Genomic DNA, 20,269 nt, shown 5'->3' with positions numbered 1-20,269 from the left:
TTCACCAAAACGTTTTTTTAAAAGAACCTTGCAAATGAGCCCATAGTTTGTTGAAATCACACTTGCTAAATATATGTGTGATGAATGAAGCAAAATATAATGAAACTCTGCATTGTTGTATGTCACTGTAACTTGAACACATTGAAGAATCTATTTGTGTTTGTATTTTAATAGATGAACAGGTTCTATAATTGTTTGGAAATATAACTTGCTTCCTAACCAAAACAATTGATATCGGCATGATTCGGTCTCATATACCTAATAAAACCTAATACCAAATCAACCCAATCGATGCAAACTTTTTATTACTACACTTATATTATCTTTAATAGCGAACCATACCAAACTTTGCCCACTCCTAAAAATAAATTTTCACTTTGTTCTTAATGGAAAATGCATATAGGTAAATACTCTTTCTTTCACTCTTTTGAAAAATGGGAAAAACTTGGCTCCTTAAATTGAGGAGTTTTTACTCAAAATACTTTGTGATCGATTAATAGAATTTCGTGCTTATAGTTGGAACAGTTCATAATATAAATCATTCTATAAAAATTATCTAAAGAAATCAAATCTAAGTTCGTTTACTTGGTCAACTATAGTAAATAAATAAACGGTTTGTAATACTTGTACCGTTACTAATAATTTGTTTTTATATTATTCGATGACTAAACGATTTCATATATTTTTTACTTTTTGTTAAGCTGACTTTTACATATAAATTTATAATGTAAACGGTTCCGATCATATACATGAAATTTCGTCAATTGAAATATTTTAATCATAAACATGAAGTTCCATCAAGTCTGTTATTTAAAAACTAAAAGAGAAAAAAATAAATGAAAAGCTTATGTTGCTAGAGAAAATTTTCAATCTATCAGAAACACAATTTGATACACTAAATATCATCATACAATTGAATGAATATTTATTTTCAAATTTCCAATATAAATTGATGTAACAGACCGGGTTGTCCTCACACCATGAAACCTCGCGCTGCAGCTAAAACCCTAGTCCCCAAGTCCGTGACACACAGCCCACCGCACCAAGCGGTCGGACAGACCAAAAGACAAACCCCCTTTCCATCAATAATCAATGACTGCAAACAAAACCTTACATTAATAAACCCTAAAATAATATTCCCCAAATTCTCAGTCTCAAAAACCCTCAAAACCCTCTCTGCGTCTCGTCCTATTTCCCCTCTTTCCCTCTGACAAAGAAAGAAAATAGACTCTGAAATGCTTAGTAGTGATGCAGAAACTGCTGCGCATAAGCTCATCAGGCCCCATTCACTGCACATCGCCTAAGGCCGCCCCTCTTTCTTATCCTATCCCCTTTGCCTCAAACTTTCTATCCAAATCTCTCACCGACTCACCTTCAAGAATGCAGACTGCTGCAACCGCAGCTTTTACCGCCGCCGCCGGCGTCTCCGGCTCAGCCCTCGCCGCTACTATTCACAACAAACCCACTTCCAGTACTCCCCTCTCTCGCTTCAACTGCGGCCTCTGCCAATGCCCTGTCTCTGTGGGCGGCAGATCCCCGTCCCGGGCTTGGCTTGTCCTTAAAGACTCGGGCTTGGGGTCCCGCCCGGCGTGGCTGCATACGAGCTCTGATGGGTCATTTTCTGTTTCCGCTGCCGAGAGTTGCGGGGGCTTAGAAGAGGGTTTTGAGGGTTTGGGCAGTGGCGCTGGTGAAAACCCTGAAAAGGGTTCGGGGGAGCAGAAGCCGAATAGGTTGAGTCGGAGACAAAGGGGCTCCGTGGACGGTGGTTTGTTGGCCGGAAACCCGGACTTGTTGGCTATTCCTGGCGTGGGGCCAAGGAACTTGAGGAAGCTGGTGGAAAAGGGTATTGGGGGAGTTGCCGAGCTCAAGCAATTGTATAGAGATAAGGTATTGTGTATTGTACTGATTCTCAAGCTTTTCTGTTGTGAATGTTATGCTTTGTTGCACTGGGGTTTTGGAATTGATGATAATTTTGCTCTTGAATTTTTAGCGGTTTAGACTGCGAACATTAAATTCAGACTTCTGAAATGAATTTGACTAGATAATTCAACCCTTTCTGAGTATTTCGGGAGTTGTTATGGTGATTTAGAATGCTTATGTTTGTGTAACATGGATTTTGGAAGCCGAAAAGAAACCAGTTTTTTTTTTTTTTTCTCAAATAGAAGGAATAGTTACATTATGTTTGGCATATGGATGCCTTCGAATCTATAATGACAAGAGTTTTTGGGCTGCTGCTTGCAGTTCTTTGGAAAATCTAGTGAGAAGATGGTTGAGTTCTTACAAAGTTCTGTAGGAATCATCCACAAAAACCATGCTGAGAGTATTACTACTTATATTAAAGAGAGTGTTGATGAAGAGTCAAAAGAGGACATCTCTAACTCGGAACCAAAGCTAATGCAGAAGAAAAGACTTACTTTTTGCGTTGAAGGAAATATCAGTGTTGGAAAGTCAACATTTCTTCAGAGAATAGCAAATGAAACACTTGAGTTAAGAGATCTTGTTGAGGTGGTTCCAGAACCTATTAATAAGTGGCAGGATGTTGGACCCGACCATTTTAATATATTGGATGCTTTCTATGCTCATCCAGAGAGATATGCCTACACCTTCCAGAATTATGTTTTTGTTACAAGGTTGATGCAGGAGAGAGAATCCTCTGGTGGTATCAAGCCCCTCCGGTTGATGGAAAGGAGTGTTTTTAGTGACAGGATGGTAAGTGTATTGTTCTTTTTCAGTAACTTTTAACTCAGTGTGATAACTGCATCTTTGTTTCTATGAATTTGCCCATGGAGTTGGGAAAAACTGTTAACTCACTGTAAATGCTCCTCCATTAAGAGTAGGAAAAAAACTGTTTTATTTGGAAATGGATTTTGAATTTTTGTAACCTCGTCTAAATTCAGCTGTGACCAAAATTGATGGAATTGAAACTTTGCATTTCTTTTAGTTTCCTTTTGGTTAATAATTCAAGGGGAACCAAAACCTGACTTAAAGTTTCAAGGCTCATGCATTTATTTCATTGTTACATAATAAAGGTTTTTGTTCGAGCGGTTCATGAAGCGAAATGGATGAATGAGATGGAGATCAGTATCTATGACTCATGGTTTGACCCAGTTGTATCATCCTTGCCCGGGCTTGTCCCTGATGCTTTCATATATCTTAGAGCAAGTCCTGACACTTGTCACCAGAGAATGAAGCTACGCAAGAGAGCAGAGGAAGATCAAGTCAGCCTAGAGTATCTCCGCGGTTTACATGAAAAGCATGAAAGCTGGCTCTTCCCATTTGAGAGTGGCAATCACGGTGTATTGTCCATTAGTAAGCCTGCCTTAAACATAGACAGCGGATTACCTCCTGATATCAGGGACCGTGTGTTCTATTTGCAGGGCGATCATATGCATTCAAGCATTCAGAAGGTATCATATTCAATTAATCTGGTTGACCTTCTGTTATCTCATCTCCCTGATAATATGATTCCTTTTTCTTCAATGGTCTGCAGGTTCCTGCTTTGGTTCTTGACTGTGAGCCAAACATTGATTTTAACAAAGACATTGACGCAAAGAGGCAGTAAGATAGCTATCCTTGAAATGCTTGCACAAGAATTTTACTTATTTCGGACTTTTTTGTTTTTTGTTTTTTTTTGTTTTTGTTTTTGTTTTTTTGGAAATAAGCTTTGTTATATTCTTGTTTGGAATGACTGCTTTATGTCTCAAAGTTGCATATTCTTCGTGTGTATTATTAATAGTTAAACACTTCATGTCCCAAAGTAATGTGGTTGCTAAGTTTGTTGTACTCATCATTCAAAAACATCATTGTATTGATTTGGTTTAACTGTTATGTGATAAGTGTAGGCTTATATACAGATTGCATCACTTGCAGTTAAAATATGTCTAATTTATATTTCTCATGTATATCAAAGTATCCATATGCTCTTAAATTGATTTAATTGCTTGAAATCTTGAAACAGAAACAGTTCAAATGTGTTGTGTTTGGCCTTTGTTGGGCGAATCGCATTCTAATATTGGCTGTCAGTAGGACTTTTCTCTGATAGAGATAGTGAGAAATGTCAGCATGAAGTAGACATTCTGAACCCCGTCACATTCTTGTGGAGGACATTACGGGATTGTGCTAATGCTTAAGAAAATTACCTCCTTACCAGTTTTATTGACATGGTCAGGTGGCTAAAACAATAATCACCTTTTACATATTAGGGCTGGTCTGTGTTATGTATCAGCGCTGTGCTGATACATCTGTATCATGTTTGTTTTAACTGCCATAATAATTTGTTTTGCAATTCGGATTTTGAAGGTATGCTCGACAAGTAGCGGAGTTTTTTGAGTTTGTGAAGAAAACACAAGAAGTTCCATCAGGAAATAGTTGTGCAGAAGCCAAGAAGAGTAGCCAACGACAAATACTGCTGCCACGAAATGGAGAATTATGGGTTCCTGATAAGCATTTTCCTGGGTCAGCTCTCAAATCTTTGGATTTTAGGCGAGCCATGTCTTTCTTGTCTGGCTAGCGGATTTGATTCCTCTATTCTCTTGTTCGTTCAAGCTTTACTCAGATTCACGTCACGAGTCATCAGTTTCTGTATCATTTCTGTCTGGGTTACGATGTGTTTAGATCTTTGTGCTTGTAAAAATAGGTTTTTCTAACGCTAGAGATGTCGAGAAACTTGTGCTGTTGTTTAGTTAATCGGAATATGGTCGAAACTTTTATTATTTTGAATCGAAACACTTTTATCTATGTCAACCATGTAAGGTTTAAAAATTCAGTTGCCTTAGCTTGGCATTCGACTCTGCCGATGACTGAGCAACACAAGCTTGCTTCTGTGATTACCAATAGATCAATGAGTTTTCCAAGAAATTTACAGCATCCACCAGTTGTTTACCAAGAGATCAATGAAATACACGAGCCTATCGACCACTCTTCTATGTCGAGTGGGATCATGTTATTCCGACTGCAGCACATGGTATTCCGATGCTCTCATACATTTCGAGAAGGGAATGCTGGTGTTGACAAATTAGCCAATTTATGACTTCTATCGTCTTCATTTGTTTGGCATGTTGCCCCTCCTACAGAGATTCTTCCTTTTTTGAATTCAGATTTATTGGGCATGCCGGTGTACCTGTTTGTCTCCCTTTTTTTTATGTGTGATTATTTTTTATTTAATTTATTGAATTTTCCGTTTTTGTTTTGCAGCTTGTCTTGCAGGTTTTTACCTTTTAGGTTTTATATTAGAGGGCTTTTTTTTTTTTTTTTTGTATTTTCTTTTTCAAAAGGGGATAAGGTGTATGTTCTCCCTCTTTTTTTGTATTTTTGTTTTTCTTGCTTTATGAGGAATAATGTTTATGTTCTCCTGATTAGGTGTAATTTCCTTTTTCCATATCAATTTTTTTTTCTCATACCGTCATAAGTTCCGAAAAAAAGAAAAAAAAAGAAAAAGAAAAAGAAAGAAGGGATATGAGGCCTGAAATATGTAAGAATGTCCATAGCATATTTCCAGTAAGAAATAATAATTTTCTTCTCGAGTGAGTCGCCTCTATGCCAGGAAAATATTTGAGCTCACACAAATCTTTGATTTCTTGCTATCTCCTTCAAAAGCTGAGAACTTCCAAGTGTGGAAGCAAAACACTTTCAGGGGACTCAGATTATGCTTCTTCCACACCTGAAACAATTTCCATTTCCTCAAAAGCTCAGAACTTGCTTCTGCTCATCATCTCAATCTGCTCTTCATCTTCTCCACACACTCTCACCCAATCCACTTCCCAATCCCTCCGCCGACTTAGCTGCTTCCCTACAGGGCCGTATTTCACACCCTCGTCTCCTTCAAATCCACGCTCATGTCTTTCAGCTCGGCGCTCACCTGGACAACCTGATCGCCACTCGCCTCATCGGCCATTACCCGTCTCACCTCGCTCTCCGAGTCTTTCGTCAGCTCCGAAAACCCAACATTTTCTCTTTCAATGCAATCATCAGGGTCTTGGCTGAAGAGGGTCTCTTCTCCCATGCATTTTCACTCTTCAAATGCTTAAAACAGATCTCTCTTTTGCCTAACGACTTCACCTTCTCGTTCCTTCTCAAGGCCTCTTTTCGCACCCAAAACCCTCGTTATGTCAAACAAATTCAAACCCATGCTACGAAATTGGGGTTTCTTTGCAATGCATTTGTTTGCAATAGCCTGCTTGCGGTGTATGCTCGCGGACTTAAAGATTTGGCTTCTGCACGTCTTGTGTTTGATGAAATGCCCGAGACGGGTGATGTTTACTGTTGGACATCGTTGATTGCGGGTTATGCTCAGTCAGGTCAGAGTGAGGAAGTGTTGCGGCTTTTCTTAATGATGGTTAATGAAAATTTGCGGCCGGAAGATGATACAATGGTTAGCGTCTTGTCAGCGTGTTCGAATCTTGAGATGGTTGCAGTTGAGAAATGGGTTGAGGTCCTGTCCGATGTTATCGATAATGTTGACACTAAGAATTCTGGTTGCGACTCTGTCAACACTGTCCTTGTATATCTGTATGGGAAATGGGGAAAGGTTAAGAAAAGTAGGGAAAGATTTGATGAAATTGGTGATAATGGAAAGCGAAGCGTGCTTGCTTGGAATGCCATGATAGGTGCATATGTTCAGAATGGTTGTCCTCTGGAGTCTCTGAGTCTTTTCCGCTTAATGGTAGAAAATCCCAGTTATAGGCCTAACCATGTTACAATGGTTAACGTGCTTTCAGCTTGCGCTCAAATTGGCGATTTAGACCTTGGTTCATGGGTTCACCAATACCTGAACTCTGAAGGAAGCAAGGGTGTAATTCGGTCAAACAGAATTCTAGCCACAGCATTGATCGACATGTATTCAAAATGCGGGAGTTTGGAGAGGGCAAAAGAAGTTTTTGATCAGATGCATACAAAAGATATTGTTTCATTCAATGCCATGATCATGGGTCTTGCGGTTAACAGTGAAGGAGAGGAGGCTTTGAGGCTGTTCTCTAAAATCCAAGAGTTTGGTTTGCAACCCAATGCGGGTACATTCCTCGGTGCCTTATGTGCATGTAGCCACTCTGGTTTATCGGAGAAAGGACGTCAAATATTTAACGATATGACCTCAAGATTTTCTGTTTATCCGAAATTAGAACATTATGCTTGCTACATTGATCTCCTTGCAAGGGTAGGCCTAGTTGAAGAAGCTTTGGATGTTGTAAATTCCATGCCCTTTGAGCCTAATAGTCTTGTGTGGGGTGCTCTGCTTGGCGGCTGCCTACTCCACTCTAGAGTAGATTTGGCTCAATATGTTTCCAATAGACTGGCTCAAGTGGATCCTGAGAATTCTGGAGGCTTTGTGATGCTAGCTAATACGTTGGCATCTGATCATCGATGGAGCGATGTCTCTGGGTTGCGGCGGTTTATGAGGGAGAAGGGGGTGGCCAAGCAGCCCGGCTGTAGTTGGATCAGCATCAATGGTGTTGTGCAAGAATTTGTTGTCGGGTGCCCTTCACATCCTCAAGTTGAGATCATATATAATACTCTAGATGGATTGGTGAAGCAAATGAAGATAGCAAGTTTTTAGGGAGTTCACAAGCACCCAAGGAAAATAAGATTTCTGCGTTCGAATAAACTCGTGCAACAGATTTGTGACTAAAGTGATTAAGAGTATTTATGCTTACTACCGCGGTTATGTACTTGATCCTTCCTCCCTCAACATCATTTATTAAAAAAGGGAAAAATAATGATCAATGTGCCTCCTCTTCTGTATCATCTTGGTGTGTGTATTCTACCTTGTTACACCACTACATTGCAATCCAACAAGCAGTCTCACAAAGTTGAAAGAGATCCTCCCCTTCTGAAGGAACTGTGCTTCCCAGGCCAACTTTGGTGTTCAGCAATTTTTTTCTTTTTTATTCCGCTAATGAGAATTTCGTGTTTTATGATGGAAAATGATTGTATAGTGAAAGGCTTAACTACATCTAAACCTGTTGAAACTCAATTTAAGTCCGACCTCAATTCCTTGAAACTCAAATTTTGTAACTTAACCCCCTAAAACTCGAGTCTCAGTTTTCCAGTGTCCAAATTCATTAACAAATCCTTCCAAACTGCTTACAGAGTTACGGGGCATAAATGAAAACATATTTTATGGGAGTATTTTGGCTCACCGACCTAAACTTAGGTGTATGCTCACTATATATCTAATCATTTGTCACATGTCCTTTCGCTTAAATCTTAGTTTTTTTTTTTTGTTTTTTTTTCAAAATTAAAAAAGTAACATTTAATGTGAAAGTTAACTACTAGAGCTAAGTGAAAGGACACATGACAAATGATTAGGTGTATGATGAGCATACATCATAGTTATGGTGGTGAGTAAAAATGCATCTTTTTATGGGGAGCTTTAATGAAAATGGGTTGGGTTAAGTTTACTTTAACCAACAAGGAAATTTTATTTAAACCTTTGTAACCTCTTTTTACACATAACTTATTCTTTGCACCCATGTTATTTTTAATTAAAGGATTAATATCTTTTTAAACCCAATTTTATTGCCTAAACTACCCTCCCAAACCCAATTCAAAATGTAAATTTATCTTTGTACCGATTTAAAAAACGAAATCCCAATTGAAATTTTTTTACTGAAGTTTGTATTTGTGCGCTAAAGGAGATAGATCTCCAATATGTTCTTGAAAAATTTGAATCTGTTGAGAATATGTTAGAATATTTGAACAACTTTTGTTTAAAGAATGCCGGCACAACTTTACAGTACCTAGGAGAAATTAACAGATGGTGTTTCTAAAGATGCTCACATAATTTGTTCGTGTAATAAGCATTGAAAGGAGAAGGAAAGAGAGATGTCCCATGTCCAATTTGTTTCCTCCTACTTTAGTGATACATCTGGGTATAGATTTTAGAAATAATGAAAATAAAATAGGCTAACCATGTATTTACGCTTATAGTACCTACGCTTTTTTCATGGCTCTATGATTCTTTGAACTGACTAAAGTGTAACTTTTGGTGGTTAGGGTGGTATGATGTAATAGTCTTTCAAGTAGGTGAATGCAAGTAGACATTTAAGGAGGTGAGGTGGCAACTCTCTCAACTCCACGACCTAGATCAGGTCTGATAGTCTCCGGGAATTCTTCTCTATATATCCATGTCGACAAAGGATCAATAAATTCAAGAGGCATATAATTACCATTCATCGATAAATTCATGTTGGCAAGGGATTAAAACTTCAAGGTCATCATCCATTGATAAAAATAAAAATAAAAAAACTCGTATTTCTCTACAAGAGTTATTAGGGTTTTAGCCGGAACGAACGTAAGATAAAAAAGAGTGATGGTAGGGGTTTAATTATAGTGTGTGGGTTTATTTGAGAAATTTTTAGTTTTATTATTAGTTTCATCTTATACTTGATGGTAATTGTACAAGAGGGTAAAAAAGACAATAAACATTTAAAATTTAAGTTAGGTGTAAAAAGTGGTTACATGGGTTCAAATAAAAATTCCCTAACAAAAAACCATAATATTGTTGTATGCCTATTTGATTGAACAATCTTTAGGGTTTAGAGAGAGAGAGGCGGCCGGCGGCAATTAGAGTGAGGAGAGAGTGATTTAATTGTGAGGTGTGTTTGTATCACCCTATTGTGCCTTTATTTATAGTAGTAGGATAGGTAAAAACCTTTCCCTTTAGAATTACAACATTTAATAGGTAATCAACTCCTAATAGGAATATAAGATACATTCCTATATCTACTAGGATTTACACAATCACATTCCTATTCTAAATATGATTGCAACACTCCCCCTTGAGCGTGTAAATACTCAACAAAGCATCAAATCTTTAGCAGATAAGGTAGAATAGTTGATGAAGTCATCGGCACGATGGGTGAAAGCGAGTCTCAAACTTAAGATAGTATGCATTTGTAGTAAAACTCACAAAATTTCGCTATGGTAAAACCCAAGGCATGGGGAAAACCCCATGGACTAAGGAGAAAAGTGAGAAGTATGAATAATGTCTAAAACAAACATCCAACAAGACGAAAGTAGTGAACTCAACGAAGTATGATCATCCTATAATGGGTGCCTCGTTAAAACCTCGTTAAGTAGCAAAAACCCAGTGAGAAAAATGCTCCCAATCGTAGGAAAAGAGTACATTAAGATCAAATAAGTATTCTTCTAGATACTCCCCCTAAGTTAGACATAATTTGTTAATACGAGAACTACAAGCGATTCAACTCAAATAATTTACACATATCGATTCCTTGGATAAGCTTCTGAAAAGTAGATTTGGGCAACGACTTGGTGAAGAGGTAAGCCAGGTTGTCCTGGGAACGGCTTTGCTTGACTTCAATGTTCTGATGCTGCTGTTGTTGGTGTGAGTAAAAGAACTTCGGTGCTATGTGCTTGGTGTTGTCTCCCTTGATGTATCCCTTATTTAACTGCTCGATACATGTTGCATTGTCTTCAAAGATTGTCGTAGGAAAGTCAACGATTGATGTACAACTACTACTGCTTTGAATATGTTCCATAACTTCTCTCAGCCAAAAGCATTCACGCGATGCTTCATGCAGGGCGAGAATCTCAGCATGGTTTGACGAAGTCGCAACTAACGTTTGCTTGATAGACCTCCAAGATATAGCGGTGTCTCCAACGTTTAAGGCATAACCCATTTGAGAACGTACCCTATGTGGGTCAAATAGATATCCAGCATCTGCGTAACCAACAAGACGAGAATTAATTCCAGGACCATAGGGGGTAGCAACACTAGAAGATTTACGGGTATAGAGCAAGCCTAAATCCGTAGTACCCTTGAGGTAGCGGAAAATGTCTTTAACACCATTCCAATTCCTACGTGTGGGCATATTGCTGTATCTTGCCAAAAGATTAACTATGAAGGAGATGTTGGGTCTAGTGCACTGAGCCAAGTACAATAAAGCCCCAATTACACTTAGGTAAGGAACTTCGGGTTCCAAAATCTCTTCCTCATCGTCCTTTGGATGAAGGGATCTTGTTTAGCATCTAGAGTCCAAATGACCATGGGTGTACTTGAAGGCTTCGCTTTATCCTCATTAAAACGATGCAACACCTTTTGGGTGTAGTTCGATTGATGTACTAGGATTCCATTCGAACAATGCTCGATCTCTAAGTCGAGACAATATCGAGTTTTCCTAAGATCCTTCATCTCAAATTTCAATTTCAAGTGTACAGCAATTTCCTCAAGCTCTACGAGAGTCCCGATAAGGTTCATGTCATCGATATAAGTTGCAACGATTATAAATCCAGAATGTGACTTCTTTATGAATACGCATGGGCATAATTCGTTGTTTACATAACCCTGATTTGTCAAATGTTCACTCATATGGTTATACCGCATCCGCTCGGATTGTTTCAATCCGTAGAGTGACCTCATCAACCTAATTTAGAGAGTGTTCTGTGGTTGAAAACTATTTGAACCAGTCATTGGAAGTCCTTCTGGAACTTTCATGTATATTTCCGTATGTAGACCCCTATAGAGATACGCGGTTACCATGTCCATGAGCTGCATATTCAGTTTTTTGGAAACTACCAAACTGATAAGGTAGTGGAACGTTATAACATCCATTACGGGGGAATACGTCTCCTCGTAATTAATCCTAGGGCACTAAGAGAAGCCTTGCGATACGAGGCGTGCTTTGTATCGCACTATTTCATTCTTCTCATTACACTTCCTCATGAAAACCTACTTGTAGCCAATGGGCTTCACGCGTGGTGGTGTAGAAACGATAGGTCCAAACACTTTATGTTTGAGCGAATCGAGTTTGACCTGGATTGCTTATTTCTAGTTTGACCAATCGGTTCTACGTCAGCATTCATTGACATAATGTGGTTCAATGTCATCGCTAAGCATGATGTCAGTAACTATTAAGTACGCAAATGTATCATCGACGATCATCTCATTCCTATTCTAAACCTCATCCAAGACTGCGTAGTGGACCGAAATCTCGCGATTCTCGGTAGGTCAACATGTTTCATCTGAAGCATCACCATAATCTAGAATAACCTCATGTGTTGGAACGGATGAATGAGCGATGGTCGGATTCAAAATAAGGTCACTAGTTGGTGCCATTTTCCTCTTCCAAGGTTGTGAATCCTTCGAACCAAAGGATTTGCCATGCTTTAGGGTCGGAGTAGATGATTGGCTAGCCACTAATGTACCTTGCCACGTGGAAGGTGCGGCCCCCCCACCTTCGGGGACAGTCCAGCTTTCCTAAGCGGGTTGTGGACATACGCAGGTACATCTATCCTTGTAGGTGCATTTGCAGCGGGTATATGTGATCTTGTCACCTTTGCTAGATCATTAAAAGCATCCAGTATGCTTTGAGTAATGCTATGAAGATCTATAATTTGTCGCACCTTAGTTTCAGACTGGGTAGTGTGGGGATCTAAATGAGACATAGTGGGAGCATACCACGACAATTTGCAACGTTTTACAGGAACTTTAGCATACTTATCTCTCTCTAGTGACTGGAAAACTATCTCATCAAAGTGACAAACCGCAAAACGTGCGGTAAAAAGATCTCCTGTCAAGGGTTCTAAGTAGAAAACAATTGATCATAAATCATAACTGACATAGATTCCCATTTTTCTTTGAGAACCCATTTTGGTACATAGTGGCGGCGCTATTGGCACATAAATAGCACATCCAAACACACGTAAATACAAGACGTCAGGCTCATATCCAGTGACCAACTGTAACGGTGAATGTGGTTGGCTAGCGGTGGGCCTTAGGCGGACCAACATAGTTGCGTGCAATATTGCCTAACCCCAGGCAGGTACCGGCAGTTTGGTTCTCATAACCAAAGTCCGAGCTATCAATTGAACGCGCTTTATGAAAGCTTTTGCTAGGTCGTTTTGGGTGTGAACATGGGGTACATGATGTTCCACATCAATCTCTACTGACATGCATTAATCATCAAAAGTCTGTGATGTAAACTCTCCAGCGTTATCCAGTCGAATCGACTTAATCGGATAATTAGGGTAGTGAACCTTTAGCTTAATGATTTGAGCTAGGAGTTTAGCAAATGCAGTGTTGTGTGTGGACAACAGGCAAACATGTGACCATCGTGTCGATGCATCAACCAACACCATAAAGTATCTAAATAGTCTGCATGTTGGTTGGATAGGTCCACAAATGTCCCCTTGAATTCTTTGAAGAAACTTAGGGGGGTCGTGAATGATCTTTTTATGTGAGGGTTGAGTATTCAACTTCCCTAAAGAATAGGCTTTGCATGGCGGAAGTCCAACATAGGGAGGTAACCAATGCCCATGAGATGATTTGAGTATATGACGTATTATGTCACGTCCAAGATGTCCCAAACGGTCATGCTAAAGCAACAAAGTGTCTTGGAACTCAGGCATAAGGCCAGCCACACTATGGGCTTCTATGCCGCGAATGGTTGTGATGTATAACCCACTCGGGAAACGTTCCAACTTCTCGTGAATACGCTTCTGCATATTCGTACGAAGTGATACAAAGAAATTCAGAACCATTATCTTTAGTGGTTTCAATATGATATTGATTATCTCGAATATCTCTAAAACTCAGCAACATTCTTCCGGAATGTGGAGAATAAAGTGCCTCCTTAATGGTTAAGATTGTACCATTAGACAACATAATACAAGCCTTTCTGTATGAGCCTGAGAGAGTTGTCAAATGAGATTTCTTGGGTATTAAGTTAGTAAAATAGTGTCGTTCACGCATGATGGTATGCATGGTTACACTATCTGCCAGACAACTAACTTCCCCACTAGACATACCTAGAAATAAATTGATTAAATTGGTCACATGCATAAATATAAGTCCATTCATTCAATTAAGTAATTCGAGAAAATAATATCCATTCAAATAACAATCCATAATTCAAAACAAACCAAAACCAAACGAATTATTCCAAATACTTAGAAAAAATTGTTCAAAATTAAACCATAAACCTAGAAAAATAGGGGGAAAGGGCCGGCTACTCCTAGTGGGTTTGGCCACTAGGGTCAAACACCCTAAAACCATGTCTAATTTATTCATCCATAGGAGCTGACGCCTCCTGAAAATCCGATATCTCCATTGATGTAGTTGCATATTCCGGATGATCCACATGTGCAAAGTTAGACTCACAACCGGAATGATACTTGGCAATAACCTTAGGGGAAGCTCAGCATACATGTGACCAATGATCCCTTGATTCACAGCAGTAGCATATGTCCAGTTCAGTAGAAGTAAGCTGAAAGGGAGCTTTGCCTTTGTTCTTGAAATTCGAGGCCTTAGGGGCAAGTGGTGGACACTGCTAGGTCACATTTCCTCCCTTAGGTGCGGTACTCTGTTGACCTTGGGCCCATGGTTGGGCTTCCCGCCCATTGCCATGATCACGACGATTCTTTCATCATTTATGGCTGCTAGAATTGGTTGTATGCACTTCAGGTGCGGCGTTCGAGCTAGTCGGTCGAGCTTGATGATTCTTCATCAAAAACTCATTCTGCTTTTTAGCGAGAAGTAAAATAGAGATCAAATCTGAAAACTTGGTGAATTTCCTTATATTGTTGCTGCAGGACAATATTTGTGGCATGGAAGGTCGAATAAGTCTTCTCTAGGAGATATGATTCAGTTTGTTCCACTTTGCAGAATTTTAGCAGTGAACGAATTCTACAAACTTCAGAGTTGTATTCATTCACGGACTTAAAGTCCTGGAAGTGGAGGTGTTGCCAGTTGTGTCTTGCTTCAGGCAAGTATATGTCTTTCTCGTGATCGAAAGGGTCAGCCAGAGCAAGCCAGAGGGTGCGTGGGTCCTCCTCAGTGAGGTACTCAGTCTGTAGTGCATCATGGATGTGTCTTCGAATGAAGATCATTGCAGTAGCCTTCTGAGCTTCGACAATAGGTTGTTGGTGACGGGTGCCTCGATGATGGCTTTAATACATTTTGCAGTCAGATAGAGCTTCACGTCTTGAACCTACTTCAGATAGTTTCTTCTAGAAACTTCTAGAGCGGAGAAATCAAGCTTGTTCAAGTTCGACATGTCCCTAAAATGGAGAGGAAAAACGTGATTAGTCATAAAGTAAGCCAGAGACATATATCGTAGAACATACAGGTTCTATAGACATGTATGGGTTTAATTTATGCATAAAAAATATAGGCTTCATGTGATATGTTTTGAATGAAAACTTCGGGTTTCAAATGTACTAAATTTGAAATTACAGGTTCAATTTAGTTTTATGAATGATTAGTTCATATGAAGAAGTTCCTACAAGAAACACAGAATGCAATATACTAATTTAAGTGTAGTTGGTTTGAGTTTCTTCGAGAACTCAAGTGTGAGAGCTTCATTACTACGAAAGTATGTCAATGGTTCAAAGTATGAAAATAAATTATTGAATCGTTAATGTCCAAAAGTGATATTCAGGTCAATAATTTTGGATTCATTATCAGAATAATGGACTACAGGTTACTTTTAATTAATTCAATAAATTAGGTCATACATGGTCAATTGTAGAAACAAAAACAATAGCATTGGGTCGTAAATACCATAGCCCAAAAATTGGGCTGGGTGCCGTGAGCAAAAGGGCTCGGGTTAGCTGCAGTAACAGCCCATGGGTGGCTTTAGGCCTCGGGCCAAGTGACAGAGGCAGCCCCAAAGGCCTATGAGAATAAGAGATACCCCAGTCGCAGTTGGGTTTCTGGTTTGGGCCAAAATGGGGGCACGGGTCAGGCCTAGCGCAGTGTTGGCCTGTGGGTTTGTGTGCGTGAGGGCTAATCCTAGCCCCGCGAGTTGGCTGACTGAGGCGTAGGTCATGAGAAAGGACCTAGCCAACTAGCTAGTGCAAAGGCTGCGGGCCAAGGCAACAGCAAGGCCCATCAACTATAAAAGCTTGCTGATAGTCGGGCTAAGACAGCTTGGTGGGCGCGGGTTTTAGGCCCTGTCGAGATTGACCCCAGGCCGAAACCTGGTTGTTGTGATGGTCAGCTGGGCTTCAGGCCGACGACCTTGCCGACGGCGATGGTGCCGTGCATGTCCATTTTTCCTTTTTTTCTTTTTCGAAATTGGTAGGGTTTTACAAACCCTAGATTTGCTTCTAATTTATGAATATACTTTAACTCACATATTCCACATAGCAAATATAATTGTGTGATGCATGAAACAAATATATAAACATATACAATACACACACACACACACAGATCGTAAGGAAAATATAAACATAGAGGGGTTCATGCATCATGGGGAATGTTTTCATGCTTCGTGGACGTTTCAAATCTTACTTTATTTTAAGCATACTTGATTAGCAGAAAACAAATATAAGCCTTTGAATTTTGTAGAAGATAGCCTCCCCATACGATGCGTCAATTCCTTAGCTTCTGGTAAGAGCGTGTTGATAATGTGTTGTAGGCCTATTTGATTGAACGATCTTTAGGGTTTAGAGAGAGAGGGGGCCAACAACAATTAGGGAGAGGAGAGAGTGATTTAATTGTGAGGTGTGTTTGTATCACCCCATTGTGTCTTTATTTATAGTAGTAGGATAGATAAAAACCTTTCCCTTAAGGATTACAATATTTAATAGGTAATCAACTCCTAATATGAATATAAGATACATTCCCATATCTACTAGGATTTGCACAATCACATTCCTATTCTAAATGTGACTGCAACACCTATAACTTTATCTAATAAAAAGAGTTTAAACTTTAATGGAAAAGACTTAAGTTTAAATAAAAAAAGGAGGAATTTTTTTTAAAATGTCATATGAACTTGTACATATTTTTCAATTTGTCATATAAACTAAAATTTTAAGCAATTTGTCATACCAACTTTCTGAAATCATCAATTTTTCATCTCACCCTAACTCTGTTAAGTTTTTCATCCAAAATAAGTCATGTGCAAGGCACATGACTTGTGTTCAAGATTATTTTTGTCATTTAAGATCTTTTTACAAGTTCTTTACTTTTCTTTAATAAAACTCTTAATTTTGTGTTTGAGGGTATTCATCCAGATCGTTGTGTTCGAGCAGAATATATGCATCTACAAATCCATTTTTTGGCACCAAACCTCAACTCGTTTCTTATATTACAGAGCCCATATAAAATTTGATTTCATGACATGCTAAACTGAATACCCTAGAATTTTTTTTATCAAATGCAACTTAATAGAAGGAAGTGAGGTGTTAAAATGACATAAATAATTCTGAACACAAGTCATATGCAAGGCACATGACTTGTTTTGGATGGAAAACTTAAAGGAGGTAGAGTGAGATGACAAATTGATGATTTCGGAAAGTTCATATGGCAAATTGCTTAAAATTTTAGTTTATATAACAAATTAAAAAAATGGGTACAAGTTCATATGACATTTCAAAATTTTTCCCTAAAAGGACAAAAGTGTTGCAATCCTATTAGATTAGGAATGTGATTGTGTAAATCCTAGTATATCTAGGATATCTTGGAATATTCCCTTTAGTAGATATTATCCTATTAGAGTTGTAATCTTATTAGGGTAAGGATTTAACATATCCTACTACTATAAATAAAGGCACAATGGGGTGATACAACACACCCCAGAATTACATCTATCTCATCTCTCTCTTGCCACCGACCCTCTCCCTCTTTAGTCCTAAATATAGTTCAGTCAATTAGGCATACAACACATTATCAGCATGCTCTTGCCAGAAGCTAAAGAACTGAAGGATCGTAGGATGATGCTATATTCTACACAATCAAAGGTTTAATCGTTTTCTGCCAATAAGGTTCTTTTAAAATAAATTAAGATATTTGAAACGACCTTGAAGCATGAAAACATTCCCATGATACATGAACCCCCTATATTTATATTTTCCTTTCAATTATATATATTGCATATGTGTTCATATATTTTGTCAAAATATATATTGTTCATGCAATACGCAATTATTCTATATGAAATTTGTGAGTCAAAGCATCGAAATTAATTTAGAAGAAATAAAGGTTTTTAATCCTAGAATTCGAAGGAAAACAAATTCGGGATTTTTGCGGCATAAGTCGTGACTCACCGCTGCTCCACCGCTGGCATCACCGTCGTCGAGCCCCGTCGCTAGCCCAGCCGTGTAGAGCACCTTGGGACGACGTTCTGGACCACACGACAGCAGCCATTTGGGCTTTGCTACACACACACAATGCCCAGGTCCTCGGCCTGGTAGGGTTCTTTTACGGGCCTGCAGCCTTTATCCACTTCCAAGAAGCATGCAGCTCTCAATGGACCTGTCCACTGCGTCCCTGGCCCACAGACCATCAGCTTTATGTTGCTAGGCCTCGTCCTGTGCTCTAGGCTCGCCTGTAGCAAGCCTATGTTGCTTGCTGGGCTTCTCCAACCTTCAACGCAACCTGCCAACAATTTTAAAGCTGTTGTGCTTATACTTCCCCAGCCCAAAAACCAAACCCCAACCTTTGGGCCTGCCTTTGCACCATTTTGAGGCCCAAAACCATCAACCTAGCTGCTAGGTTCCTTCGTAGAACCAACCCGTGGCCTGCAGCCATGATTGGGTTGCCTTTGCAACGAACCCGTGGCCTATTAAACCTTTTTAGGGCCTTGCCCCGTATACGGCAACTAGCCCATTGATATTGGGCCATGCTTTTTCGAACCCAAAGCTATTTTTTAGTATTTCCACTAATATTAACCTGGATGTTATTATTTTGCTTCTACGATCAAACATGAATGGTTACGATCTATTAAATTAATTAAAGTGACCCATAGTTAATTAATTTGACAATTAATCCAAAATTATTGGCTTGAAGCTCACTTTTTGGTAATTAATGATTCAACAAATTATTTCTTTTCTTTGAACCGTTGGCTATTTTTCGTAGTCTCGACACACTCACACTTGGGTTCCTGAAGCAATCCACAAATCCATTACACTTAGTTGTATATTGTATTCTGTGTTCTTCCAGGTACCCCTGTACATGAACTAGACGTTCATAACTAAAATTGAACCTGTAGTTTCGAATTTAGTGCCCTTGAAACCCGAAGTTTTCATTCAAAACATACCACATGAAACCCGTAGCTTTCACGCTTAAATTAAACCAACACATGTCTATACAACCCCGAATGTTCTACAATGTATGTCTACCATTTTCCATATGACTAACCACATTTTTTTTTGTACCCTCTGTTTAAGGGACATGTCGAACTTGAACAAGCTCGATTTCACCATTTTGGAAGTATCTGGAAAAAACTACCTAAAGTAGGATCAAGACATGAAGCTTCATCTTACTGCAAAGAGTTTTCGAGCCATCATTGAGGAACTTAACAACGACCCAGTCAATGAAGCTCAGAAAGCTACTGCTATGATCTTCATCTGAAGACACATCCATGATGCACAGTAGACCAAGTACATTGTTGAGGAGGACCCACGCATCCTCTGGGTTGCTTTGATCGATCACTTCGATCACCAGAAAAACATTTACTTGCTTGAACCAAGACACGACCGACAACATTTACGCTTCCAAGACTTTAAGTCTGTGAATGAATACAACTTTGAAGTTTATCGAATCCGATCATTGCTTAAGTTATGTGAAGAGGACTTAACCGAAGAGGATTTCCTGGAGAAGACCCATTTGACCTTCAATGCACCAATATTGTCCTGCAACAATAATATAGGGCATATAAGTTCACCAAATTTTCAAATTTGATCTCTGTTTTACTTCTTGCTAAAAAGCAGAACCAGCTTTTGATGAAAAATCATCAAGCTCGACCTACTGGCTCGAACACTCTGCCTGAAGCACATGCAACTAATTCTAGTAGCCATAACCAACGAAAACCCTGTCGTGGCCATGGAAATAGGCAACAGGCTCCACCACGGGCCCAAGGTTAACAGAGCAGATGCCCACCCAAGGGAGGAAATTTGAGCCAGAAGCGTCAACCCTTTCCCCCTAAGGCCCCAAACTTCAAGAACAAGGGAAAATCTACGGTTCAACCGGCTTCCACTGAACTGGACATGTGCTACTGCTATGGATCAAATGATATTGGTCACACATATGACGAGCTACCCCCGAGGCTATTGTCAAATATCATTCCCATCATGAGACTAACTTTGTGCATGTGGAACATCGCGAAGATTCTACTACAAATATGGAGGTTTCATATTTTCAGAAGGCATCCGCTCCCATGGAAGACTAATGTTTTATTTTTGTAGGACATGTTATGGTGTTTTACACCCCTAATGGCCGAACCCACTAGGTGTGGCCAAACCCCCCTATGTTTTTAAGTTTATGGTGTCAATTTTTGGTCAATTTTTCTAAGTCTTTGGAATT

At 39.3% G+C, this 20,269-nt stretch overlaps 2 protein-coding genes across 2 annotated transcripts; both read left to right on the top strand.

The window, feature by feature from the left end:
* The first annotated feature begins 995 nt into the window (after positions 1-995).
* On the top strand, positions 996-4,737 carry LOC137725570 (uncharacterized). The gene is made up of 5 exons (XM_068464299.1): positions 996-1,887; positions 2,242-2,709; positions 3,030-3,407; positions 3,491-3,558; positions 4,300-4,737. Exons 1-5 carry the CDS (start codon positions 1,249-1,251, stop codon positions 4,508-4,510), a joined length of 1,764 nt encoding a protein of 587 aa, XP_068320400.1. The 5' UTR covers positions 996-1,248; the 3' UTR covers positions 4,511-4,737.
* An 831-nt stretch (positions 4,738-5,568) lies between these two features.
* Positions 5,569-7,876, top strand: LOC137726829 (pentatricopeptide repeat-containing protein At1g08070, chloroplastic-like). The gene has a single exon (XM_068465784.1). It carries the CDS (start codon positions 5,645-5,647, stop codon positions 7,547-7,549), a length of 1,905 nt encoding a protein of 634 aa, XP_068321885.1. The 5' UTR covers positions 5,569-5,644; the 3' UTR covers positions 7,550-7,876.
* Positions 7,877-20,269: the final 12,393 nt, after the last annotated feature.

This window comes from Pyrus communis, chromosome 2 (genome assembly GCF_963583255.1).
Source record: "Pyrus communis chromosome 2, drPyrComm1.1, whole genome shotgun sequence".
Classification (NCBI taxonomy): domain Eukaryota; kingdom Viridiplantae; phylum Streptophyta; class Magnoliopsida; order Rosales; family Rosaceae; genus Pyrus; species Pyrus communis.
This window is presented reverse-complemented; position numbering and strand designations above follow the sequence as displayed.

Bases quoted from the DNA above. Each gene is read 5' to 3' on its own strand.
- LOC137725570 (XM_068464299.1), top strand. From the start codon at position 1,249: ATGCAGAAACTGCTGCGCATAAGCTCATCAGGCCCCATTCACTGCACA. The intron at 1,888-2,241 runs GTATTGTGTATT...TGCTGCTTGCAG, and splicing joins AGCAATTGTATAGAGATAAG to TTCTTTGGAAAATCTAGTGA. The intron at 3,559-4,299 runs GTAAGATAGCTA...CGGATTTTGAAG, and splicing joins GACATTGACGCAAAGAGGCA to GTATGCTCGACAAGTAGCGG.
- LOC137726829 (XM_068465784.1), top strand. From the start codon at position 5,645: ATGCTTCTTCCACACCTGAAACAATTTCCATTTCCTCAAAAGCTCAGA.